Raw genomic sequence first — 26,738 nt, 5'->3', positions numbered from 1 at the left:
GCTACCAAATATAACTTAGCAGTTTCTTCTGGGAATTAGTAAGAATGGGATGTAGGCCCTTCTCCTGGCAGTTATACCTTAGTCCAGAGCAGTGACCCTTCTTGCTCTGCTTCATTTCCTACTAAAATAAAGGGTGGCTGAAGCCTTTTCCCCCTCCTCTAGGGGGAGAGCTAACTGCCAGCTGCTTTGGTCAGGCATGTTGGAATTCTGGAAAGGCTAAGGACTTCTCTTTCCCTCAGAATAGTTGGGAGGTCAGCCTAACATTGTACAGTAAAACTTTGTGTGGGAACCAAAATGGCTCACTTGGTGCTTGATTCAATTCTTAGAGGCAGGATTGTTTCCTCTTTCTCCTGCTACCTTTCTGGAAATTGCCCGGGAAAACCCGCTCTGGGGCTCCCACCAACTCTTTCTGTTTTACCTTTCCCCTCACTGAGATACCCAGCTCCCTCCTCTATGCTTCTGTCAGGCGCCTGCCCCCTCCTCCTTAGCGTGGGGGCCAAGTGGCCTGGGCGTACTCACCGCCTCAACAGAGGAGGAAATGAAACACAGACACATACTGCATGTTTGCATGGCTCACAGGGAGTCGCTTCCATCTCACCTCTGTGGACTAATATCTCTCTTTCTCTCTTCCTGTGTTTTTCTCTTTACACACTCTGTAGCTGCCTGAAAATGCTCAACCTGTGGTGAGTCCCTCTCTCCAGTCCACATGCTAGGGGAGCGGACCAGACTGGGCTGGGATTGGCAAAGCCAAACAAAATGCCTTAGGAACACTGAATGGCTTCCATACACCACCTTGTGCCATAACCACCCAGACTGGGGAACTAGATCCACAAGGTGGGGATGGGGCAGGCCTACACCCAGGAATTAATCTGTTCCTTCTTTCCTTTCAAACCCATCTCATCGCTCTCTCCTCCTGTCAAAACAATATCCCAGAGTATCCAGAATTACCTTTCTATTTTTAGCTGAGTGAATTGTCTCCTAAATTAATAGATCAGAGATAATCAGACAGAGAGGGACAGGAGTAGGAGGACAAGGTTACTATATCAGTTGTTTAGATTATCATTCACGATGTCAGTTGTTGCCAGATAATCTCACATTCTGTAGCTTGGTCCCTCACCTGGAAATTGGCTGCTTTGGAAAAAATCTGTGACTTTCCTTTTTGATTCAGCTGGTTCTTTCATCTGTAGAATGATTCTCTCAAAAAGAGCTCCTTCTTGCGGGGAGAAATGGACATTTTGTTGTTGTTGTTTTGGGTTTTTTGTTTGTTTTTCGTTTATTGTCTTTTTCTTTTTCTTTTTTTCCTGTCAGAGTACATTCAGTAGGTTAAGGGCTGACTCAGCTAATGCAATATGCAATATTGAAGCCTCTCTTTTCCACTCCTGGAGAAGGTTCCTTGAATGCATTCTTAGGAACAATAGGAGCTACGTGGAAGGGGAAGCCCTAAAGAATCCACGTTCAGTGAGGCACATTCTTGCTACAGGAAAGAGCCCTCTCGCCAGCTTCTTAGCTGCTGCCTGTGGCCTTCCAGATGCTCCTGAGCGAGTTGGTCTGTTGTGGTCTGGAATGAGAACCCCCCCCCCCCCACATCGTCTGCATGCATGGGGTCGTGTTCTACATGGTGATAACAGCCTGCTGGACTCTGTGATCACCTTGTTTCTATTTGTCTTTGGGGATTGGGTTGGACACCGGTTTCTGAACCCCAGCAGTCTAAGCCAAGTTGCCTACAGGGTTTCCCCAGGGACAGGGCTATGTGGAAGATAACAAATGGGTTTAATGGAAATAGACTTTGTAGTCTTCTGGTACTGAGGAGCACATTTGGCCTGTTTAATCTAACAAACATGTCTGTGTGAATCTGACATTGTCATAGTCTATTTTTTTCCTGTGAGATGTCAGTCGCATAATTTTGGATGCAAATACAGAGCCTGCTGTGTGCTCATCCACCTCTGCTTGGAAGTCTAGGGGGTTCCCCAAGAGCTTAGGTACCATCTGGCTTAGGTGCCACCTAGCTGTAGAGATAAGACATATATACTTGAAAGGACAAGTAGTTCTCCAGGACACTTGTTGTTGTCCCCCAAGCGGTCACTATGGCCTGGAAAACTTCACAGATATGGTGGGGCCTGAGCCAGGTATTAGAGCAAGGGAAGAATGTAAAAGAACACTCAAGAAGAGATGAGTAGCAAAGGGATAGCAGAAGGGGATAGGGCCAGGACGTAGCAAGAGTGCAATATGGGTGAGGTAGTAGCTCACAGGTCTGGGGAAAGAGCACGTGATGGCTTGGGACCAAGGAGAATAGACTGATTCTGACAACAGCATGTTAAGAACTTCTGGTCATCCAATCAAAGAATCAACTGGAAGAAAACCTACGACATAAGAAGGGTTCATCACTCACCTTCCTTCTCTTCAGAGAATAAGATGTCTGTATGGAGTTAGTCAGTGGGCTTGGTCTGGGGTCTGACCCAGTTTAACAGGCCCTGTTGCTAATAGTAACCACAGAAACTCGAGGGTCAAAGAACAGATTGTGGGGCCTGTTTCCTTGGGCTTAGAATTAAGAAAACCTTCTGCTACTGCTGAAGCATTAACTATAGTAACTAGCAAAAATTCATCAAGCCTGAAAACCACAGCTCACATTCCCCTCTGGTCAGGCAAATTCCGCACAGCACGTCAGGTTATGATGTGCTTGTAAGCAGACGTTAATTCTTAGGATTTGCCTTGGAGGAGGTAAAATGAAATAGTATAATTTGAAATGGACCGAAATAGTATTTCGGACTTCATTGTGATTGTTCTTAATAAAAACACAAAATCCTCATTTTAGCACCCCCACCCAAAATAAAAGAAGAATAGAAATTGACTTAAATGTTAATGATGTCTCTGAAAATCATGGTTAACAGGGAACAGGTAGCTCTGTTGTAGTACTGGTGCTCTCATGAAATTTAATTTGCCTTGTTTAATATTAATTTCAGGACCTTCAACTTGGAAATGTCCATTTTCTAAAACATATATAATAGAAAAGCACCATTTTTTTTAAGCCTTCTCCAGGGAGAAGACCGTCTTAAATAATTGAAAGTATTGATCATTTTTATTTAAAAGAATTTATTCAGTCTCCAAATATACCTGCCATTTGTTTAGTGACTATATTCACACCCATTAACAGTATTTCATGGGGCACCTGGCAGGCTCGGTTGGAAGAGCATGTGGTGCTTGCTCTTGGGGTCATGAGTTTGAGCCCATGCTGGGGGTAGAGATTACATAATTAAATTAACTTAAAATAGTATTTCACAAAAGTCACTGATACCCTCAGAAAAGCTTTTTTAAGACCTCCTTAAGGTCCTTTTTCCAAAAATTTTCACATTTGATACATCTAGATATGGTTAAAGTTTATCATTACCTGTATAAATGTCTGTTTCTGCATTCTAAGAGACCTCCAAATTTTTTTTTTTTTTAAAGATTTTTTATTTATTTATTTGACAGAGAGAAATCATAAGAGAGGCAGGCAGAGAGAGAGGAAGGGAAGCAGGCTCTCCACTGAGCGGAGAGCCCGATGCGGGACTCAATCCCAGGACCCCGAGATCATGACCCAAGCTGAAGGCAGCGGCCTAACCCACTGAGCCACCCAGGTGCCCAGAGACCTCCAAATTTTTAATAACCTGTCCTTTGTGTGTCAAAGTACCAAGGGGTCAGACTGAAAATGGAAAGAATCTTAGCTACAGCAGAGGATTTTGGGGCATGGGAAGTAAGCAACAGTTTTTCATTTTCATATGAATGGCCCTGGCATTAAACCCAGAGGGATTTAAGCAGGAGAACCAGAGACTTTTCTCCAAAAAGCTTTCCTTTCAAGGGTCAAGTCTGCAACGTGACTCCCCCTTCCACCATCTGGCATCTTTGACTCATCCACACCTTCTGGCCCTCCCATCCTCATTTCCCACGCGTCGGCTTCCTGGGAAGGACCTGTCTCTTGCACCAGCCATGCCACCGCCCTCATCACACGCTCCTGGACTTAGTCACTGCCTCAGTGAGAGCTGCTCCCCATTCCAGTGACAGGAGTAAGGAGGCAATGCTGGGGTTCAGGGCTGTGCTGGAGCCGTGGCTGTTGCCCGAGGGAGCAGCACATGGAGGGCAGTGGAGGGGAGCAGGCCCTGACCTCCACCCTACACAAGGGCCAGCCCTCTAGCCCTGTCTGCTGCCGCAACAGCAGGCTCAGGAGCTAAGTTGAGGACCTTGCAGCCATTCGCTTGCCGAGGGTCAGTGCCTGGGCTGTGGTACCTGTCCCCTCCAAACAGACAGTGGGCTGTGCTGATTTCAGTCAGAGGATCTGGGCTCACAGGTCTCACTAGATTCGGGGCTCCTCCTGCCTGCTTGGGTTGGGTGAGGGTGGAGATGAGGCTGCGGGATGGAGAGAATCCGGAATCCTACACTGGCAGCATCAAGAGGTCCCTCTAGAGTTGCAGTCAGATTTTGTGGGGGATTTCTCTGCCTCAGTTTAGCTCCATACCCGCTGGCTACTGCAGCTGCATGAAATCATTTTGCTGTCTGTCTTAGGCAGCCCTGAGGACCCCCAGCCTTGTTCTAGATAAAGATGAGCTCTGTGGGCTGAGTGGGAGACTGGGAAACAAGCCTCCTTCCTCCTCCTTCCAAAGATGCCTGTTTTGGCCCTGCCTAGCCTGTAGCCTCTGGATGAAGTTTGGTGGCTGCAGATTGAAATGAAGCAGCTGTTCCCTTTGGCTCTCCTGGCAGACACTGCCCACTGCTTCCAGTGTGTGCACTGCAGACATGGGTGGCCCTGTGGGTGGGTGCCGGGGACCGGGGGGGGGGGGGGGGGAGCCATCCCCCACCCCCGCAGTAAGCAGAAGCAGGCAGAAGCTGTCCGAAGCTACAGGCCTCCCGCACTGACTTGCGCTGTTCCTTGTGCTCCAGGTGCTGCTGTTTCTTTAAGAGGAAAAGGAAGAAGACTGCCCAGCGCCACAAGTGACCAGTGCCTCCCAGGAGTCCTCAGGCCCTGGGGACTCTAACTTGATTGCACCTGCAGCTCCTGCCACTTTTCACTGGAAGGGACTCCTCTGTGGGGGAGGGTAGAGATCCAAACCAAAAAGAAGAAAACAGATGCCCCCAGAAGGAGCCAGTGCGGGCAGCCAGGGCCCAGTAGGTCATTGGCCACCCTGCCTGCCTAAAGCTCTGAGCAGGTCCCAGAGCTGCTGCTCCTCCACTGATTGCCCTTGGGGGGCTGCCTGGTTGACTCTCCTTCCTATTGTTTACAGTGAAGGTGTCATTCACAAAAACTCAAGGACTACTATTCTCTTCCCTCCCCGGTAGTTTACTCCTGGTTCTTGCCCCACCCTCAACCCTCTCCAGCATAAAAGCTAGTGAGTTACAGGCTTTGTCTGCTGAAGGAACTCCAGAGGCTGGGGGTGTGGCCAAGGAGGCAGGGGGAAGATGGCAGGCCTGGGCAGGAGAAGAACCTTCTCCAGCTACCAGGTGTGCCTGGCAGTATGTGGCTCCCTCCTCTGTGCCTGCGCAGCCTCCAGCCCCGGTGCAGGTTCCTCCCTCCCCTGCTCCCTCCTATGAAGTTACACTGTTGGACACAAGCTGTGAGAAATCTGCAGTCTACTGTCCCCACGTGCTGGCATTCTTCGCTCTCTTGACAAGCGAACTCTGTTCTCCAGATGGTAGTAGGACAATGCAGATTGTTCTGAGCAAAGGAAAAAACTGACTTTATTGCACTTTTAGTTTTTGGTTTTGTTTTGTTTTTTAACAAAAAACATGGCAGATGCATATTGTGTCTGGTTATATTGGGAGTTTTACTTTTTTCTGTTTTGAGGGGGATGGGGCCAGCCAAGCCATTCAGAGAGAACATGGGTCCAGAGGACATGCTCAGTGGAAAGAGTTGGGTCTGCAGCACCCAAAAGAGAAGAAGCCAAACTCTGTGTCATTCTGAGTAAACGCTCAGGTTGGCAAGGAAACATACTTGAATACTCATTCATCTTCTCAACTGCTGAAGAATGTCCCTACCAGAGCCTCTTGACCTCATCAGCCTACAGTTTGGACACCCTTGCTCTCCGGCACATGGGATGAGCCAGCCAAGCCAGACTGTGACCAGGAGAAAGAGATGCTTGACAAAAAAATTGGAAATAATTAGTTTCCTCCACTGCCAGGGACTTCCAACTAGATAGCCATGTGACTTCCATAGTAACTTGGGGGACAGACTAGTGATGAAAGAGCCACTGCCATATTGCCACTAGTGGACAAGAAGAGGAATGTGAGCCTGCCTTCCAACTGCCAGAAGAACCTCAGGATTTGGTATCAGAGGGCCAGGGAATAAAATCAGCGTGTACTATCTGCCCCAATAGCTGAGGGACAGCATTTGGGCTGGCCTGCCTTACCAGAAAGCACCCACAGATCTTCTCCCAGCAGGTCCACAGCAGCAGGCTCAGGACTGAGCATGTGGGGCTGTCGTGAACAGGAGGATAAGATTGGTTGGTGCTGGAAAATTCCAGGGGAAAGGATACTGAAATGAAAGGTCTGAAATGATCTTCTCAAATTGGATGTAGACTCCTTCCAAATAAGATGGCCATGTATCAAGAGCATGTTTTCCCCAGTCCACTGTCTGCCTTCCCATGTGGGGTAGTCAGCGAACCTACTACCATGAAGGGTCTTGGTTCTTCATTCACTGCTTGGAAAGTCATCAATATGTGGAGTTAATCTCATTGTGCTCAATTTTCATTTGAGCTCAGCGGCTTTTGCAAACAGTGATCTCACTCCAGATGTGATAGAGGAGAAAGAATCACGTCAGGGAGCAAGGCCTTGTGTCTGGGAGTAGGGAGACCTAACCATGGAGGACCAGTGGCTGGTGACTGAGTCTGGTGGTTTGGGGAACACAGAAATCAGTGCCTCTGGCTTGAGGTGGAGGGCCATCTTTTGGACTGGAGGATGTAGGGATACTTTCTGGTAGTTGGCATGTCCTGACAAGTCCCTTGATGCATCTCACATGGAGCAGAAATAGCAGTCGCATGGATCAGTTTCTGGGCTTTAGCCGTTCCATTGGGCCTCAGCTAGGAAGTATCACTTTACTGGCTCCGGACCGGCTCAGCTCATGTGTAGATCGTGATCTTTCATTTCTTTAAAAGAAATTTTCCTGTATACAGAACAGAGTGACTGGGAGACACAGTGTCACATCCCTTTTCCACAAGGATTTTGAATATTGCTTCCTCGATATTACCAGTGGTTAAGGCACCATCTTGGAAACTTACTTCTCAATTGGCATTTGGGCAACTTGAACTTCCTGTATAGTATCTTTAACTTCCTCATCCCTTGTCTCTCTCTCAAGGGAGGGCAAGGGAAGGTGGTGACAGAGCCTCTCGCATCCTGGCACTCCATACCCACTAAGTGCCTCCCCACCTCTGCTTCCACAAAAAAGCAAAGGCAGTGACCAGCTTGGCTCAGGGCAGGCCCCCCTGCAGCTGGGTTTGTGACTTTATTTTGGGCTTAAATGTTTTTAAAGGCTAGCTCTTGAGGGGTTTAAACCTAAACAGTTATGGGGGGGGTCCTTCCTAATGCACTGTTCTTTCTCTCCGCCCCCCCCCCATCTCTTACTAGGTATGTGATTTTCATAACAAAGGGTCATGGTGATTTCTCCAAGGCCATTAGCACTCCAAGGTGGTCCCAGACCCCAGAGAGATTCTATTGTGATCTTCCTGAAAAATAAAAAGCCAATAAAAAGACTACCTAAGGAATAATTTGGCCATCAGTACCATCCCCACCAGCACATCAGGGCTCCCTCCTCCACCCATTTGCTATATTTGCTTAGCGCTGTGCCTCAGCCAGGCCCCCGAGGCTGGGGAACCCCTCCACCCACCAGCCACCCCAGTCCGCTCACTGCAGTTTTTTGAGCTTTCTCCATTTCTCAACATGGTGCCTAGGGATCTTTTATTTGGGATTGTTGCGGTTGCTTCTGAGTTAGCAGTAAGTACTAACAGCATCTGTTCATTAAAAAACCCTTACTACATGCCACCAGGAGTTCTCCCAAGCCCTGTGGCCCCTCTGGCATTGTATCCTGAGCAGATTGAGGCAGGCAGGCCAGGGATCCAGCCAGGCATAAACGGTCCTTCTGTATGCCCAGAGGGTGACCTGTGTCTGCGCAGTTGGGTGTTGCAAGGGTTGAACCCTTGCCGCACACACGTGCCATTTCCCAGGGATCTCATCTGGACTCCTCTGCAAGGGCAGGCAGTGTGCCAGCAGCCACTATGCTCTCATAACCGCCTTAATGAACATTATGCTGTACTGGGTCTGTCTAGGAGTAAACAGGGTCTAAGAAGGTACAAGTCAAGGGACTCAGCCGAGCTCCAGTTCAAGTTCCATTTCACTCTAACCTGCAGGGGCAACAGGAGATGGCAGGATCCTGGAGTTTTCAGTAGTGGTGTTGATTTGCCTGTTTATGTCCATGAACTCCGAGTACAAAGAAACAGCCCTGCCGGTAGCCAGAAGAGGGTCCATCACCTCTTTATCCCAACGTGGTTCACTGGAAGTGTACGCTGATGGTGCATATTCAGTGTTGATTCTCAGTGCAAGTAACCATCTTTAATGTCAGAAATACGCAGTGATGGTAATGTATGTCGGAGTGGTTACTAAAGATCATAGCCTTAAATTTTTTTGTACGCAAAAAATAGAATTTATCCCCCCTCTCTCCCCTCCCAGTGAGCAAGCATGGCCTGCATTTCTCAAAAACAGCCCAGAAAGCATCTCAAAGGAACGTATTCTTCTGATGCATCTCTCCCAATTCCACCTGCTTTGTGTGTGTCCCAGTCACCTCTTCCATTTTCACATTTAAGCCAGTTTTCCATCCCCAGTGTGTTGCCCTGACAATATCATCTCCAGTGTCAGCCACGTTAGGGCTGGAGTCCCTCAGATTGGGAGCTTGGAGCACGCTCTGGCCAACATTGCCTTTGCCAGTCCACTGCCATCCTCCCTGCCACTGCCCCAAAGTGGGTGGATGAATTCCAGCAATCCTTAGGGAGCCAGCATCACGTTGCACCCCGTCTAGATTGGCCATATGAGCAACAGGCACTTGTCTCTGGGGTTCTTGCTTTTGCCAACTCCAGATCTCTGGGAAAGCCCTGTCTAGAGACTGATGGCCAGTGACTCCCAGTCTTCCCTGTGATGGGTCGGCAGGAATCGAAATGAGATCCCTGTGGTTTTGTTGTCTTATTTGGGGGCCGGGGGGAGGAGGGGTGGCTTCGTTTCTGAATTTAAAAAAAAGGAAACCACGGCCCTTGTGAGGGTTTACAGAGTTTTGAGCAGTTTTTAGCCACAAATAAGGAATCTTGAAAGTCTTCAATCAATTAAGCAGTCTTAAAAACAGGTTTCTCATAACTAGTTTTGCAGGTGACTGAGTGCAAAAGAATAGATTTCTCCATTGTATTCAAAATAGTAAGTAGGTTCCCTGGATATAGACAGTAGTAGTTGACAGATTTCCTTAAAAAGCAACCAGGAAGTCCACCCCAGTATTTGTAGATCAGCTTACAAAGGAAAAAGTGAACATGTACTCCATATATTTTTAGTTTTGTTACCAAACTTGATGTTATAAAGAAACCTCGTTCTGTGGACAATTTTCTTTTGTTACTTTCCTCCTCTTTGTCCTCACAATCATATTTCCAGTGCCATCACCACCTTCAAAGTCTCAGAGCAGAGGGTTATCCATGGTAAAAAGGGGGGCGGGGGTGCAGTGCACTCATCCCTATAACACACGAGGACAGCTGTCCTGACTGCCCCTTCCCTGCAAACCCCCTCTTTCAGGGCAGGTGAGACATTTTCAGTGTTCTTCTTCATGAGCTCCAGACCAAATCCCAGGCCAGCCCTTGCACCGAAAGCTTTCTTTAAGAGGTTTGTCAATCTGTTAGGAATGTCTCAGGAAAAATGAGCCATTTCTTTGGGGGGAAATACACTTACAAATGGGTGTATGTGGTTGCACTTGTATGCCTCTGTGTGTGTGTGTGTGTGTGTGTGTGCATGCGCGTTCGTGCGCGTTCTCATCTGTGCATTTCACTTCCATAAAGACTTAACGGCCCAGGCCACTGGGAACATATGTTACTGAATATTCTCAGAAGTAAACAACTAACAAGTGAGCTTCTCGAATTAGTGTCACAGGAAGCTGGCTCTGGGAATGAGCCCCATTTATCAAGCAGAAGAGTAAACAGCAGAAAAGATAAGAGATGAAACCAAAAATATAACCACCCCCCCAATGGAAAGTAATGTTGATTTGTCAATTCCCATTGGATATATTACATGCTCTAATTTATTATATTGTTATTTTGTCTGTTTCTTTAACCTTTCCCCATTGTACTTTTAAAAAGATGTTGGGATTTGATTGCAATTTTTTTTAAGACTAGATGATGTATAAATCAGCTGTGGAAATCAGTTTTAATTGCTGTGTGGATGTGTCTGATTATTGTTAAATACTTTTTTTTTTTTTTACTTTTTGTTTTATTTTAGATATGTGATGTTTCATAAACCCTGGCACTGGTCGCATAGCTCAGCTGTGAAAATGAAACTTGTAGTATTTTTAAACATGAATGTCAATTTCAAGTGTATTTGAATGGTTCCTCCAGGGAGAGATTTGTACACCATTGGGAGAAACTCCTCTGCAGAGGAAGTAGCCTTCTTTGGGGAAAACAAAAACAAAAACAAAAAACAACGGAAAATGGGTCTTGATGTTATCTCAGAGTAGCCCATTTCCTAGGGCACCATGGAAAACACAAATGTGATCTTTAAGTATACCTCTTCCCCAATTTGGGGAAGAAGGACTCAGTTTGCACCCTTTTTGTATGTAAAATAAAAATGTCTTACCTTTCTTGACTAATTTTCTTTGGTTTGTTGGTTGGATTGTAACGAAGGATCCAGCTAAGATTAACTTTGATATGACTCAGGGCTGACGAATGAAAATAAGGCCTGGTACTTTGGCATTCTTCATTCCTTTGGGTTGAACATTGCTCTGTTCTGTCAGTCACTTGAAATATTTCTGGCAGAACTTGGACATTCTTGACTCACATACTGGTTCCAGAATCCCTGTGGTTCTTAGGTAGTAGAACATCAGGAAGTTAAGATCTGCTCTGTGGAACAGCTTTGGAATAGCTTTGTAATTCTGCTCTACTAATTAACCATCTATATAGATAGAGGATAAAACTATGATGTGCAATTATAAAATCACAAGTGTGTGTATGATATGTATATATAGCCACAGATCAACTGTCAATCAGCATGATTGGCTAGTTACAAGTTTTGTTACTAAATTACTACTTAACGATTTTGTGTTTTTCAATGGTAGGTAAGTAAGCAGAAGACATGTTTTAAGATCATCATGAGAGGAAAAACTTCACATTTAGAACATTTTACCCATAAGCCTTTTTTTTTTTCTTTTCCATAGTGGTGGGGGAGGTGCAGAGGAGGCACTTTTATGCTGTTTTAGCATTAGATCCTCATGTGGAGATGGGTACTTTGAAAACATAGTTTGGTAAACATTTTTCCCAGTAGCTATGGATAGCATCAGACCAGTCAGTGGCAAAAGAGGCCTGACCAAAAAAATGATGGGGGGGTGGGGTATTGGAAGATTAATCCTGTCAGTGCAGCAGTTTACCTAGAAGAACCTTTACCAGATTGAGGTGGTCTGAATTGAGGTGTGAAGATTAGAAACAGCAAATATCATGTGTGTTTATCTGAGACACCTATGTATGGAAGCTTTGCAGCTTCGCCGCATTGAATTTGGTGTTAGCAAGGACAAGTTAATGCCAGCGGCCATGCATAAATTCCAGCTTGGCCCAGACCTCATAAAGAGACCAAATTGCAGGGTTCAGCTAATTGAGAGAGACCGCCGAATCCTAACCACTAGACCACCAGGGAAGTTGGTTTAGCTAATTGAAACGAGCCATTCCTACCGATAATTCGGGCTGTGAAGACCTAGAATTTCCATATTAATCTTTGAAAACTGGTTTAAATACGTTTAATAATGTCATAGGTCTAAATTTTAGAAAGATGTGTGTAATTTTATTTTTCTGGGTGAGACTCCCAGTTTATGAAGTATATATGTGGTAGAGAGGAAAAAGTGTGAGAGCATCTGACAACTATCCCTGACCTGGAGGTGTCTAGAATATATATATATAATATATATATATAATCATATGTATGATTTCCCACCTCCCTGTTAATGATGCTATTGCAATCAATATTTGTTGGACACTTAGCCCCGCAGGAGTGTTGGGGAGATGTACACAAAAGTGCAACACAGTTTGTTGCTCAAAAAAAGTGGTTAGTTGGCAGCGCCTGGGTGGCTCAGTCAGGTGAGTGTCTTACTCTTGATCTCAGCTCAGGTCTTGATCTCAGCTCAGGTCTTCATCTCAGGGTCAACAGTCCAAGCCGTATTGGGCTCTATGCTGGGTGTGGAGCCTACTTCAAAACAAAAACGAAAAAAACAAAAAGTTTACTTGGAAAAATAGGTAAAGAAAGGAAGTTAAGAACCAGAGTATACAATAATAGTGTGCACTGACTCATACATACAGCAATAAGCACACCAAGACCAGAGAAAAACAGGTACTAAAGTGACAGGGACTAAGTCAAAAAGGAAAGGTTCTGAAGCAAGACAAGTAGAACGCGCAGTATAAGGTAATAATCTGGGTTAGCAGAAGTATGCCCCGAATTTTGGGAAGCTACCATACTTAAACCCAAGCTAATGGTGGCTAATGCTTGACTGGCCCAAGTGGGAAAATAGCAAACCGTCTTTCCTTCCAGACCCCGGCCCTTCCAACATAACCCTCCAAAGGACTTCCCTCCCCGAAAGCAAGGCAGGTCACGGGAGAGGCCGCTCTGCATGCTGGGTTTGTAGTCTCCTCAGAGACCCAATCCGCGTGCTCTTCGGGGCGGTGCCGCCTTCCGGGATCCTCTTCCTGTTGGTGGGTCCTGGCGAGCTGGGGAGCCAATGGGACCACAGTAACGTGGCAGCCACCCACGAGCCCGCGTCTTGGCAGGCCCTGATGGCGGGCCGCGCCACGCCTCCCGCAAGACCCTACTACCCGGCGCCAACCCAGAGGGGGAAAACAGGGATCACCTCCTGCCAGGAGACTGGCCAGGAGCCCCGGTTTCCCCCCTCAGTCGCTCTCGTTGGTGGCGCCGGTGCTCTCGCCGACGCGTCCCCACCCTCTTCCGGCCCTCGGCTGCCGGGGCCGCGCTCTCTTTGCCCGGTGGATGCTGCGCCTCTCTGAGCGTAACATGAAGGTGCTCTTCGCCGCCGCCCTCATCGTGGGGTCCGTCTTCTTCCTGCTGTTGCCAGGTCCCTCCACGGCCGACGAGAAGAAGAAGGGGCCCAAAGTCACCGTCAAGGTCCGTCCTCCCCTCTCCCGACCTGCCTGGCGAGGCCCACCCCTCCGTCGCCGGTGTTCTGGCCTCGGAGCCGCAAGTCACCGGTGTTCGAGGCATTTAAACTCCCGGAGCTCAGGCTTGGGCGTCCTGGGCTTTGGCTCAGGCCCTGCCTAGGTTCCCGGCTGTGGCCTCGTGCTTTTCTGCTCAATCAGACCAGAGACTGCCCGGCCCTCCCCGACACCCCAGCCCCTGCTTTGACCCAGGAGCGGGCGCCCGGCATGTGCAGCCGGGGCTGACACTGTCAGCCTCAGAGCAGTCTTTGAGAATACCGTTCAGCGCTGGGAAAATAGTCAAGGATCGCGTCTGGCAAACTGAATCCTTTTCTTTACTTAGGCCAGATGTTACCCACTTGGAATTACAAAGCACAGCAGTCTCGTTCAGACTTGCATGATGCTCAGTTAAATTCCCCTCTTACGGTTTTTTGATGTTCATTTCTAGAATCTGCGCTCATTATTTATGTAGACTAAAGGTTGTTTGCTACCCTGTCGTGTAAAGGGAGTGCAAACAGACATTTTCTGGGAAAAGTGTCTGGAGCCTTCATTAGATGCTCATAGGGTTTTTGTTACCGCCGAAATCAGGTTCAGAACCACTGTTCTCAAAATAGGGCTCTTTTCTGTACGACCTTCACAGTAACTTCTTGGGTCCTGGCTTCTCTGGCAAGACCCCTTCAAAAAGGCTGAGTTTGAAATGCCCTTCTTCCTCAGGTGTACTTTGATCTGCGAATTGGAGATGAAGATATAGGCCGGGTAGTCATTGGTCTCTTTGGAAAGACAGTTCCAAAAACAGTGGATAATTTCGTGGCCTTAGCCACGGGAGAGGTAAGTGGCTGGAACAGAGGTAGTTGAACTCAAGTGAAGTTGCCACGGAAAGCTGGCAGCAAACTGAAGTGCAGAGAGTGGCCCATCTACAGCAGTAACCCTCACCGAGTACCAGCAGCTGACCCTGTCCTGCGGCTCTAGGAACCTGGTATTATTGTATCTTCTGGAGGTTTTAAACTAAATCCAGAAATACAGATTTTTTTTTTTTTTTTGAGAAAAAAGTTTTTTTTTTAAAGATTTTATTTGATATACAGTGAGAGAGGGAACACAAGCAGGAGGAATGGGAGAGGGAGAAGCAGGCTCCCCATTGAGCAGGGAGCCTGATGTGGGGCTTCATCCCAGGACCCTGGTATCATGACCCGAGCTGAAGGCAGATGCTTAACAACTGAGCCATGCAGGCTCCCTGAGAAAAAAAAATTTCAAGACATTGCAGTAATCAAGGAAAACATATCTGTGGAAACTAGTTTGTGGCCTGTGCACCAGAACTTTCTCTTAAGGGTAAGGGGCCCAGAGCTTCCCAGGTTTTTAAAGAAACAGGAGTGCCATGTTTAAGAAAGTTTGTATTCCTCTTAACTCTAGAGAACAAACAGGTGGTGGGGATTAAGATTACACTTACCAAGGGGCACCTGGGTGGCTCAGTGGGTTAAGCCCCTGCCTTTGGCCCAGGTTATGATCTCAGGGTCCTGGGATTGAGCCCCACATCGGGCTCTCTGCTTGGCGGGGAGCCTGCTTCCCCCCTCGCTCTGCCTGCCTCTGCCTACTTGCGATCGCGCTGTCTCTCTCTCTCTGTCAAATAAATAAATAAAAGTCTTAGAAAAAAAGACTGCTGCAAAATATTTTTTTAAAAAGTACACTTACCAGGATGAGCACTGAGTGATCTATAGCATTTTTAGTCACTGTATTGTACACCTGAAACTAATATAATGGTGTTCTTAACTATACTGGAATCAGAATTAAAAATTACCAAAGAAAAAAAATGTCTGTGTTCTAACCCTGTAGTGACTCAGCGGGTAACTGTTGTTTTTTGGCCCACTGTCTTGCATCTGTTCTTACGATTAGAGGAAAATGAGGGGGGAAAGGTGGAGATGACGTGTGAAGTAGAATTGTATAAAGGCTGAGGAGTGTGCAGTCTTAGCCTCTCCTGGGTCTGTGTGCTCTGTGCCTGGCCTGTTGGTAACTGCTCACTTGGCACGTCGAATAATGAATCTGGTCAGTGGTGTCTCTTCTGGGAGGTGGAGCTGTGGGCTGGGTTCATGGAGGGTCTAGTGTCTGCCTGGTGTCGCCTGCCACCTCTCACCTTCTCCTTGCCTTTTTTAGAAAGGATTCGGCTACAAAAACAGCAAATTCCATCGTGTGATCAAGGACTTCATGATCCAGGGTGGAGACTTTACCCGGGGAGACGGCACTGGAGGTAACCTCGGGCCTCTGGGCACCGGGCTCTCGTGGTGCAGCCTTCAAGCTGGGAGGGCTGGATTGTGCTGGGCAGACGAGCCTCCTCCCCTCCCAGCTCCAGAAGCAGGACTAGCACCCGTGTGCGGACCAGCTGTGGTCTTCTTTGTACAGAGACCCCAGGACAAAGGGGAGGAGAAAGGTGGGGGGTCGTGTGGCTCTCACCCCTGCCAGTCAGGGCCCACAGCCTTGGTGACTTTTCTTGACGTACCCCCTGGGGGTGGGGAGCAAAGTGAAGCACGTGGGTCCGTGGCTCTAGGTCAGGCTCTTGCCGGGTTGTTCACTGTCTAGGTGGGAGGAGCCAGGGGAACAGGACATGGAATCTATGGAACAGTACGGAATGTGAGTGATGGCCATCGGCAACAGTGCCTGAGACGGAGCAGATGCGATGCAAAGCGCTGTATGTGTGGGGTCAGACACATTTGGGTGAGGTCTGCCGTCCTCATGTTTTGTGACCTCAGGCAAGTGAGTCCTCTGAGCTTCACCTTCCCTCCCACCCTAGGGTGGGAAGAGCTGGGGTGCTGCAGGGTAGCTGCCTGGTGCGTGGTAAGTTGGCCACTGCCAGCTGCCGGCAGGCAGAGATGTCACTCCGGCCAAGCCGGTCAGTAGTGGCCTCTTGCTTGTGAGGGAAGATCTGGGCAGGGTCCCGGCCAGGGAGAACTTGGACAAAGAGGCGGGGCTAAGGTGAACCCACTGCTGTTCTGTGGCAGGAGCTTGGCTGAAGGTGGGGTTCGGAGATGGAGAGCATGCACCACACCGGGAGCCCATGCTGGGCTGTGGCCAGGCCCAGGAGCCTGGCCTTGCCCTCTGTGGAGGGAGGATCCACGGAGAGTTTGAATGGGAGGAAGACCTAGGCGCAAAGGAGTTTGAGGGTGGACAATGGGGCCGTGTTTCTGTGTGTAAACTGCTCGTGACTGTTCTCCGGCATACACCGTTCCCACTGTGAGCATTAGTCACTACTGCAGTGGGCGTGGCAGGAGTGGAGAGGAAGGACGAGTAGGTAATGCAAGTGGGAGCTGCATGGACAGTGGGCAAAGGAAAAGTTGTCAAAAGACTAACTGAAGTATGGAGGGGAAAATGATGAAACATACTGAGTTTAAAATGAAGAGTTATTCCATGTGAGTTGGGAAAGTGATCAGAGCCATGGAGGGAGATGTGGGGGGTTTCTGGCAGAAATCCTGCAGATGCCGGAGATCTATAAAGAAGACTGTCACGGAGAGGAGACTCTGAGCCAGCTCTTGACCCAGGAGTCGCTGTAAATAGGTACAGGTTTTGTACGTGAGTTTGAAAGGTGTTGGGTGAAACAAAATGAAGCTGGTTACTGGGTTTTTCCAGGACCTATAGTCACTAGTGCACACTGTCAATTTCCCGAGAGGAGACAGGGAGAAAGTAGGGGGCAGGATTTCTCCTGGAAGCAGCTCTGGGAACTTAGGTATGAGGATTTTTGAAATGGTGTCAGGGTCTGCCAGCTCCCTTTGTCATGTACCTGGGCCTCAGATCCTTCGTGGATAGACACACTATACACATCAACACCCAGCTTTTATTTAGTGTTCAGTGGTAAGAGACGCTTGATTATCCAGAACCCAAGTGGCAGCCCCTCCCCACTCGTCTATCTTCCGTGCTGTGAGAAAGAAAAGCTGATCAGCCACAGCTGTCCTTTTCTGGAGAGTTCTTATCTCCCCTGCCCCCTGCAAAGCACCTCTCTGTACCAGAGTACCTCAGAGTTCCTGTGGCAGACCTCTCCGGCCATAGCGAAGGGTAGCTGTTGATCTTTGCCTTATTTAAAAGCCACTCAGTTATGTTCTCAAAGTAACCAGTCAGGTAAGCTGTTCACTAAATTAGTCTGGCCTCATGCCCCACTTGGTCTGTCAGCATGGTTTGGCTCCGAGACCAGAGGGAAGGAAGGGAATAGCTTTTATGTCCTTATAATCCATTGGTGCCTGGCCTGACCGAAGACAGGTTGAGTCCCTGGAATCCTCACCCCAAAGATCTGCTTGATTTGGGCCAGCTCAGCTCCTCGCTCTACTCTTTCTTCCCAGGAAAGAGCATCTATGGTGAACGCTTCCCCGATGAGAACTTCAAGCTGAAACACTACGGGCCTGGCTGGGTGAGCATGGCCAATGCAGGCAAAGACACCAATGGCTCCCAGTTCTTTATCACGACGGTTAAGACAGCCTGGCTAGATGGCAAGCACGTGGTGTTCGGCAAAGTTCTGGAAGGCATGGTGAGTTTGGGGGCCAAGGGCTAAACCTGGGCTGCCTTCACCAGGAAATGGACATCCCCGGGCAGGGGCACCATGTACTTAGTTTATCCCTTTCCCAGTAGACACCCATAGATTCCCAGTGTTCCTGTGTCCAAATCTGGAGGGAATCAGGAACTACCCTCTGTGTCTCTGCCCCCAAGTTCTCAATTTTTGTGGGCTGCACAGGGACAGGAGCCTCTATTTCACTTGCTCAGTGAGAGGCTGGCACTACCCTCTGTTGTGCAGAACCCAGCTGCCCACACTGTCATCCCGGAAAGGCCACTGGGTACCCACTCCCCAGCCACCCTCCTCTTCTCCCTTAGCTCTGCCTAGTCCCGCTGCAGAGGATCAAAACTGCTGCCTCCTCATGTCACAGCTAGGCTCTCCCCGGCTAGGATTCCATTTGGATTTTTGGGGCCCCAAGGTTTGCCTGCTCTTTGTCCCGTGGGGGCAGATTTTCCTGGCCAGATTCTGGGGCCTTTCTCCCTCGGGGATGGACCTCCTGACCCAACTGTGCTCTACCTTCCCAGGAGGTAGTACGGAAGGTGGAGAGCACCAAGACCGACAGTCGGGACAAGCCCCTGAAGGATGTGACGATTGCAGACTGTGGCAAGATTGAGGTGGAGAAGCCCTTCGCCATCGCCAAGGAGTAGGGCCCCCGGGACCTCTTCCCTTTGAGCCACCATCTGTGCAGCCCTGTCACCTTCCCCTGGGTGGAGACCGGCTGCCGCGGGTTCCGTGCTGCAGTGGCCCCAGTGCTGGCCTCTGACAGAGTGGACCCCTTCCCGCACATTCCGCAGGCCTACCTACCGGCCTGTTTTTGTAACAAAGTCCTACCAATACCGACCAATTAAAAAAAAAAGATTTTTTTTTTTATAATCACTGTGTGGGTTGGATTCTTGGGCCTGCAACAGCTGCTGAAGTCCCTGTCCCAGAATGTCTGGGATCCTGTGGCAGAGGGTGCTGTCCCCTGTTCTGGGGCTCTGGTCTGAACCCTCACTACCTTGTGAGTAGAATAACTACTCACAAATAGCAACCAGGAACTTTTTGCTCCTTCTAACCTTTGCCACTAAGGTGCCACTTTTTGTCCCCTGCCCCCTTCTGGTGTAGGAGAAGAAATACACCTCTTCCTTTTCATTGCCTACCTCTAAATGGACTTCTCCCTTTATTCCTTATCCCCTGTTGTCCCTGCCCTGACACCTAGGGTGGGTAAGTCCTGGGTCTGGGCCGGGGGGACCCCGCCTCCTCTGAGAAGGGGGCGCATACACTGAGGCATGTGCCTGTCCTGGCAGGTGGCCCATAGGCCTCTGGGCTGGTCAGGGCATCGTTGGCAAAGGAGCAGGATGACAAGAGACCTCTGGCTGAGCTTCAGCTGGCCTGTTGCTGAAGCCGTAGAGGCCCTGGAGCACGCCATTCACCACCACGTTGGGCAGAGGCTCTGTTTAACAGAAAGAAAATAGGAGCAAGGGGACTGGAAGGGAAGAAAAGAGGGAGGGCCGGCCTGGCCTCAGGTCTGTAGTTATGTGAGCTCCTGAACCCATAGGCTCAGCCCCCTCCTCAGGAATAGAGGTCCCTGCCAAGGCCCTCAGTAACAGCTGGCCATCCCAAATGAGGCCTTGGCATGTCCTGCTTACATTCTGTTCACATTAGTTTGGTAAAGCCAGACTGGTGAGGAATGGAGACCAGGAGTGCCAAGTTTATCTCCCCATGACCGCTTTCTGAAGGAAAACACAAAGCAGGCCACAGGAACAGCAGGACAGGTATGGCCCCAAATGCAGGCAGTAGGCCTGAGATGCTGCCTTCAAGTCCTGAGCTGAAAATGGCAGGTTCACCCTGGACTCCCATCCTGGCATCTAGGCCCTACAAGGAGATTATAGGTCTGAGCCCCCACCCCCTCACCTGAGGATGGGCTGCAAATGTAGGGATCCGTGTAGAAGCTGATGACAGGCCGGTGGTGCAGCTGGGAGCTAGGAGGGAAGAGCCCAGAGCAGTGAGGGAGAGGAAGGGGAGAGACTAGGGACCCCAAAAGGAAAAGGTGGTGGTAAGCAGGCTCAGGAGGCACCAACAGAAACCAAGATGGTGGTGGGGGTGGGGGGGAGTTGGCAGTTGGGGAGATAGGCCCGACAGCCTCAGGCCGCCTCCTGGCGCATGGCCACTAGGGGGCGGCAGGGGCTTTGACTTGCCTGCTGTCATTCGGCAGGAACTCCCCCAGGGCGCTGAAAAGAGGAGACGCGCTGTGAGCTGCGGTTGGGGAGGGGAGTGGAGTGGGGGGAGGCAGGCGCGCGCGTGAGGAAGGGGTGGAGACACGCAAGCCCAGCACTTCGCCTCCCAGGGGACCACTGCTTCTATTTGTAACAAGCTCAGTTCCGGAGGTGGCTGGGGTAACCAAGACTGTCCAGAAAATAGCCACTCTATCCACCCCCCCCCCCAACCCTGGGCCAAGAAAGCTAATGAGGGAGGCCACGTCTCAAAGAAGAAACAGGCCCATGCCTGACAGCTGTAAGAAGAAAAAGGACTTGGCCTCTATAACCTTTCCTCAAAGATAAATAATAAGGCGCGCCTGGGTGGCTCAGTTGGTTAAGCAACTGCCTTTGGTTGGGGTCATGATTCCGGCCTTCGAGTTGGGCTTCCAGCTCCCATCTCTACCGGGAGTCAGCTCCTCCCTCTGACCTCCCCTCTCATACCGTCTCTCAAATAATAATCTAAAAATAATAAATAAGTAAAACCTTTCCTCACCTGCTTGCTGCAAAGAGACCCTGTGCCCCCAGCACTGGGGCCCCTCTCTCTTGCCCAGCCATGGCCCCCAGAGGCACTCACCCCCAGCTGCTGGCCTTAGAGTCTGTGGGGAAGTGCCGAAGATTCAGGAATTCCAGTAACTCCTTGGGCACATCCTGGTTCAGGTACAGGACACCCTGGAGGGACCAGAGGGAACCTGTAATCAGACCCTGCTGTGTAACATACAGAGCCCGGTGCAAAATGGAGGGGGTGGGGGTTCTAAAATGACCAAGAATTTCAAGAATGAGCAGAGCATTAAACCAAGCTTGGGTATCTTTTGAGCACTGGGCCTTGGGTGACTCCATGGGTCCTAAGCCCAGGAAGCCAACGTGGCCTGGAATCTGGCATCACTGTGTGGGGAAGAGGGAGAACGGTCCCCACCCAAATCCTCAGTATTAACGGTAGCCCAGGCTCTCACCCTGGAGGAAAGCGAGAACTAGCTTTCATTGAGCAGAAACCACCTGCCTCCGTGTTACCTCGTCCTGTTCTCTCAACACAGAGAGAGCTGTTAGGACCCATACTGTTCAGAAAATTGAGGCTTGGGGTAGTACATAGCATGCTGGAGAGTGGGTCCCCTTCACGGCCTGTACCCGCACCCCGCCCCCCCCGCGCCCGACCACACCACTGGTCCAGCTGGCTGGGGGTTAACAGAGCGAGCCCCCTGCACACCTGGATATAGGCCTCCAAGCCCTGCCGCCGCTGCTCCAATCCTCGGCTCCTCCAGTTAGGCAGGCGTTTTGAGGGGAAGTCGGGCACTTTGTACAGTTTCTTGATCTGCCAGGAGGTTACCGCGGTGCCATCACAGCCTTCTGCGTGAGCCCTCAAGCTCACTGCGCCCAAGAGTCTCCCCCGGTCCTCCCTGCCCCCACTTCCAGACTTCAGGCTCTACCCCGGGGGGGGGGGGGGGAGGGCAAGACCGTAGTGAGTGATGGTTGGGACAGGACCCAGTCTCCCCCCATCCCCCCCCCAAAACGCCCGAGGGCTGGCCGGCCACGCGATTGGCATTGACGGTACAGGCTGGGCCCTGCCCCTCTACGTCTACCCCGATGCCCGCAGGGAGGTCTGTGCCCAGGACCGGAGGGAGAGGGGCGGTAATGGGGGTGGCAGAGGCTGGGGCCATAGTTCGTCCACCCGTCTCCCAGGAGCTGGGCAGGAGCCGGGCCGGGGTCGGTCGGTTGGCGGCGCAGCCTCACCCGCTTGTGCAGCGCGTGGAACTCGCTGTAGCGCCTCTGCACGATGTGCCTGCGCCCGCGGCACAGCACTTCCACTCGGAACACCTGGCGGGCGCGGGCGGGCGGCCAGGTGCGCGTGAGGCCCAGCGGGAGGGCTCAACAGGACCCCGCGGCCGCAACTCGCCCACCCTCCCGCGCTCAAAGGCACAAAGCGCCCTGGGAGCCCCGCCAATCTCCGGGGACCCTCCCACGCTGCCCACACACTTGGGGAGATGGGGAGGATGCACCAGCCCCTCTGCTACGTGCAGTCCCCCGTGAACCCGGACGGTCGTCCACGGAGCTGCCAAATCCAAGCGGCCGAGACCCTTGGCTGGCGGTCTCTGGACCGCCTGACCCGCCGCGCTCGGATGCTCCAGCCCGGGCGCGGGATCCCCACTACGCGTGGCGCGGGGAAATGCGGCGGGTCCCATGCCCCTTCCCAGGCAGTGTCCCTACTCACCATGTGGCCTTTCTCTGGGCTCTGCCTGGGATCCTCGGGTCCCACCGACGGGATGTGAACTTTCAGCATCCGCACCCCGGCTCCAGCCCCTCCGAGCGGGAAGCAGCAAGCGAGACCTCTCCCAGCTCACACCGCAGACCCCAGCGGGCAGGGCCCGGGCCCGCCCCCTCGGTCAGGCCCCGCCCCAAATTGGCCCCGCCCCGGGCGTTCCCTTGCTGTGCCGGGTCCTGCGAGGGGCCGATTAGGCAGCGCGCGGAGGAGGCAGGGGCCAAGCACCGCCCCCTGTGCCTAGTGGGCCGCAGGTGGGGACTCTTCGTCGGACAATTATCAATTGTCAATATTTACTGAGTACCTGCTGACTGCCAGGAATCCTGATGAGCCAAAATTTCATCTGCTCTTTATTGAGCGCCTAGTAACGACTACGGTCTGTGGGCGCTGGACAGGGAGGGATGCAAGGCCCAAACTCTGGCGCCTGCCTTGGGGGCCAATCAAGGATGTTTTTGCGTCCTCACACCCATTCCCGGGACCAGACTGCCCACCATCCCCTTCCCGCCACTTTTCACCTGGACCCTGGGAACAAGACCTCACCTGGGAAGACTTGGACAATCTAGCTTTGATGTCCGCCTCTCCCAGCATCCATGAGCCCTTACATTCATTTATTTTTTTTTTCATCCATTCATTTATCTTTCAGCCCCAATCTGCTTCAGGTCCAGTTTGCCGGGAAGAAGCAGTTTAGGGCCCTGGGCTCTGCTTTGAGGGACAGATAACTCGGCTTTCCTGAACTGTGTAGACCTGTTCTCATCTGCAAAATTGGGATAATAGGGCTCCCTCAGGAGAGTGTATAAAAATTTAGATGATCCCTGTTAAGCCCTCAGCAGAGCAGGTGTTGAGATGATGGCAGCTTGTGGGCTTGTCCTGGAGGCAGAGGTGGGTGGTGTCTTTGTACAGGGCAATTGACAGGGAAGAGGGACTGTGGGAGAGAGCACTAGGCTGTTCTTGCTCACCCCCTCAGGCAGGGCCTTCCTGGGTATGGGGCAGGATTTAATCCAGAAATCTCTCACCCTTGGGCTAAAAGGGCCTCTGCTCCCCCACTGAGCGCCCTACACTTCAGCCATAAGGGAGCTGTCCCTTTCAGCAGCGTCCCATTCAGGACTCCTCTGACTTCTCCCAACAAAGGTCTGGGCAGGCTGGAGGACTTGTGGTGAGGAGGAAGCAGAGCACCTGTCTTAGGGGTGGAGGCCGGTGATTGGGGGACCACTGACTCACTTCCTCCCCTACTAGTGCAGAGGGGCTTCTGAGCTGGAGCAGAAAGTCTCCCCCCACCCCCTGCCCTCAACTCTGCTCTCAGAGAGAGGCTGAGAGGATGACCCTAAAGGGAACAAACAGGTCTCACCAATACTATGTACCACACTTTCTTCCCCCAAATTCCATCACACAAGAGCCCCAGAATCAGGAAGCTGAAACTTCCCGCAAGGGAAATGACCCATTATGAACAGAAGTGGTGGGGTTTCATTTCTTCCCTTGCACTTTGGAGCCCCATCACTCAGAGACCCTGTTCTCCTTGTCTACTTACCAGGGAGTCCTCTCCCAGGACCCTAAGACCTCTAAACTTCTTGGTCACCTGTCCTAATGACCGCCCTCTGTCTCTGATCCTACCACCCAGAAAACAGCTACATTTTCTAAAGGATCTCCCTGTTTTTCCTTGCCTCCCTCTCTCATATAAAGTCCATTCTCCAATTAGAACAAACCACCATCAAGGCATTGCTTCAAGCCTTCAGAAGGCTTCCCATTATACTGAGAACAAAACCCACCCTCCCTACCACAGTCTACAAAGCTCAAAGTGACCCAGCCCTGCCTCCATCTCTCATCTCATTTCCTCCCCTTCTGCTTCATGTACCAGCTCCAGCCACAGTGACCTTCTAGTTCTTCAAACCCAACAAAATCTTTCCTGCCTCAGGGCCTTTGCGCTTGCTGTTTTCTCACCCTGGAACACTCTTCCCTGACTCCTTACCTCCCTGGTGGGCTTAGCCTAAAAATTCCAATTCTTAGCCTTAAACCTCCTCAAAGAGACCTTCCTTCCTGACCACTATCCTATCACCCTGTCTTCCATTATATAATGTTTGGTTATTGTGTGCCTCCCTGGTTCTCCCAACTTTGCCCCAGGATTTCATTGCCATCGGGCCAGGGACCTGGTCTTGCCAGAGTTTGCTGCCATGGTGCCAAGAATGTAGGAGATACTCAAACATTTGTGGGTTGAAAGCCTCCATGAATGAATGGAGAAGAGGATGTTGGGAAGAGGCTGGGAGCAGAGCGAAGGCCTGGGAGAGATGAAGGAGGGAGGAGTTAGAGGAAGGCCTGTGGGGGGTTACCTTCAAACCTGGACACCTCTCTCTCTCTCTCTCTCTCCCCCCGCAGATTGTCATCCATCTTATTTATTTGCTTAATTTTCAGGTGTTCCTGAGAAACCTCAGATTGATGGAGTTTCATCACCAGTTTACAGGGAGGTTAGTTAGAGGCACCTGACTTGTAAAACATCTGGTAGTAAACCGGCAGCTCCCAATTCCACTGTGTTCCATACATGAGTGAAGATCCAAATGAAGAAAGAAGATATTTGGTCTGGAGATATTTTAGGATGTCTCTGGGGAGATCAGTTCTGGAGAATGCCTGAAAGAGGCATACATGACATACTGTGGACTCCAAAGCCCATATTACAGTCAAGGGAAAAGCTTATTTTCTGTAGACTTTAAGCACAGGCCAGCTCCGTAGATGAGCACGGAGCTAAGTTCCTCACACTCTATGAGGGGTGTGTGGACCTTCAAAGTGACTGCTGTTTTTAGAATGAGTTTAACTGCACCAGCATCTTTGTCTTCTCTCCATCACTCTCTAACACATGAATTTCATTTCCAAGTTTCTGGGAGAAAGGGGCTTAAAAGCCCTGGTTTCTTGGCCCCAGTATTTCCAGATCAGATAACAGAGCAGTGGCTCTCAGGACTCCACAGGCAGCAGCATCATCATCACCTACAAGGCCTGTTGAATCGCAAAGAGGGCTCTGAGTCCAGTTTTCTGAGCTCGTGGGTGGTCCCCACAACTGCCCGGAGCGCTGCGGCTGCTCCTGGGTTGGGAGCCACGTTGTAGGCACCAGTATCTTGCCTCCCACACTGGGCCCCTGGGGAGGAGGTTCACAGCCAAGCAGGAGGCAACGAGGGCCCCGGGAACAAGCGTCCCCTCCCCGGCCCCTTCTGGGGACGGCGCAGGTGGGTTGGACCGCAGCTGCCGCCCTGGCTGGGCCCTGGCTCTCCGCGGCCCTCCGCAGCCGGCACACAAAGCCCCTTTCACGGATCGGGCTTCTGCAGAGCCGCGGCTGCTCAGGAGCCGGCTAAGCCCTTTAAGAAAACAAATAGCTCCTGGCCTGGTGGGCGCCGCAGGGCACAGAGGCTGGATTCTTCCCAGGCGGCGGGAGGAGGCGGACTAGCCCGAGGGGGCCCAGCCCCTGCAACCTGGGCCGCCAGATCACTCGACCCGGGAGGCTCTGGTCACCTGGACAAGCTCGGACAGCTCCCCGCCTCAAGGTCCTTATCTGCTCCGCGGAGCGTTGGGTGTGGGCTGAAAGACATCATGCTTCCAAAACGTTTAGCTGGGGCTTGGCACATAGTAAATTAATGTTAGCTCTTATTATTTACGGAATTATACGAATTTGCTCTTTTTGTAGGTCACAACATTAGGATACGGGCAATTACGTAGAGTTCATCCGAATACATTGCTGATTCAACTTTGAAACAACACAAATAAGCTGCACTCTTCCTCTTTCAGTATCCTGAGTTTTTAACTACTCAGTGATCAGAATTTTCCTGATTTGGGGGCGCCTGGGTGGCTCAGTCAGTTTTACAGATGAGGAAATGGAGGTGTGAGGAAGGGGAAGCCAGCCCTGGAGATGGTAGTGTTAGGAGAGCACCTTTCACCAGCGAGCGTGTCCTGCCACAGCCCCGAAAGTTTGACTGAGGGTAGCTGCTTCTCGGGGGACACAAAGGCTCTAGCCCTGGGGTTCCAGCCAACAGTGTCACTACTAGGCATCCTTCCCCCTGTCCAGATGACAAGGACAGCTCAGTTGCATCAGACACCGCCCAGGTCTGGAGGGGGCAATGGCAGAGGCCTGGAAGGCCACACAGCTTCCCAGGGAGATTGTTCTGGTGCTACAACAACTCTCAACACCCCTTACTTAGAATGATAATGTCAGGGGACCAACCAGTCGGCCCCTCTGGTGTGCCCAGTACTCAGGTTCCAGAATGAAGATGGGCTCAGGAATCCTCAGGTCACAGGGGTTTCTTGTGAAGAGTTGTGGGTCCAAGCACTGAGGCCAAGAGGAAAGCCAGACCAAAGGCTGGGAGGGA

General features: G+C 50.8%; 3 protein-coding genes across 10 annotated transcripts in view; 2 read left to right on the top strand and 1 right to left on the bottom strand.

Moving 5' to 3' along the window:
* CSNK1G1 (casein kinase 1 gamma 1) overlaps positions 1 to 10,847 on the top strand; it is a 191,892-nt gene extending 181,045 nt beyond the window's left edge. For 5 of the 6 annotated variants that reach the window (XM_046008581.1, XM_046008578.1, XM_046008580.1 and 2 more), the window contains one exon: positions 4,912 to 10,847. In XM_046008581.1, the coding sequence (XP_045864537.1) occupies positions 4,912 to 4,966 (55 nt within the window). In that variant the 3' untranslated portion in view covers positions 4,967 to 10,847. Of the gene's footprint in view, positions 1 to 659; positions 910 to 4,911 lie in introns of those variants that run through there. The other variant, XM_046008579.1, reaches the window with a different exon arrangement.
* A 2,323-nt stretch (positions 10,848 to 13,170) lies between these two features.
* PPIB (peptidylprolyl isomerase B) lies at positions 13,171 to 18,783 on the top strand. The gene is made up of 5 exons (XM_046009874.1): positions 13,171 to 13,356; positions 14,100 to 14,213; positions 15,531 to 15,624; positions 17,702 to 17,886; positions 18,435 to 18,783. Exons 1-5 carry the CDS (start codon positions 13,222 to 13,224, stop codon positions 18,555 to 18,557), a joined length of 651 nt encoding a protein of 216 aa, XP_045865830.1. The 5' UTR covers positions 13,171 to 13,221; the 3' UTR covers positions 18,558 to 18,783.
* Positions 18,784 to 18,930: 147 nt separating this feature from the next.
* On the bottom strand, positions 18,931 to 22,466 carry SNX22 (sorting nexin 22). Of its 3 annotated transcripts, XM_046009876.1 has the most exons (7): positions 22,351 to 22,466; positions 21,873 to 21,956; positions 21,349 to 21,453; positions 20,722 to 20,816; positions 20,088 to 20,120; positions 19,804 to 19,871; positions 18,931 to 19,342 (listed from the first exon to the last, which is right to left on the bottom strand). In XM_046009876.1, exons 1-7 carry the CDS (start codon positions 22,417 to 22,419, stop codon positions 19,221 to 19,223), a joined length of 576 nt encoding a protein of 191 aa, XP_045865832.1. In that variant the 5' UTR covers positions 22,420 to 22,466; the 3' UTR covers positions 18,931 to 19,220. The 3 variants fall into 3 exon arrangements, with proteins under 3 accessions (XP_045865832.1, XP_045865833.1, XP_045865834.1); XM_046009877.1 differs by lacking the exon at positions 20,088 to 20,120; XM_046009878.1 differs by lacking the exon at positions 21,873 to 21,956.
* Between the last annotated feature and the right edge of the window lie 4,272 nt (positions 22,467 to 26,738).

The sequence above is a fragment of the Meles meles genome, chromosome 6 (assembly GCF_922984935.1).
Source record: "Meles meles chromosome 6, mMelMel3.1 paternal haplotype, whole genome shotgun sequence".
In the NCBI taxonomy this organism is placed as follows: Eukaryota; Metazoa; Chordata; class Mammalia; order Carnivora; family Mustelidae; genus Meles; species Meles meles.
Note: the sequence above shows the minus strand (reverse complement) of the source record. Positions and strands in the feature narration are given on the sequence as shown.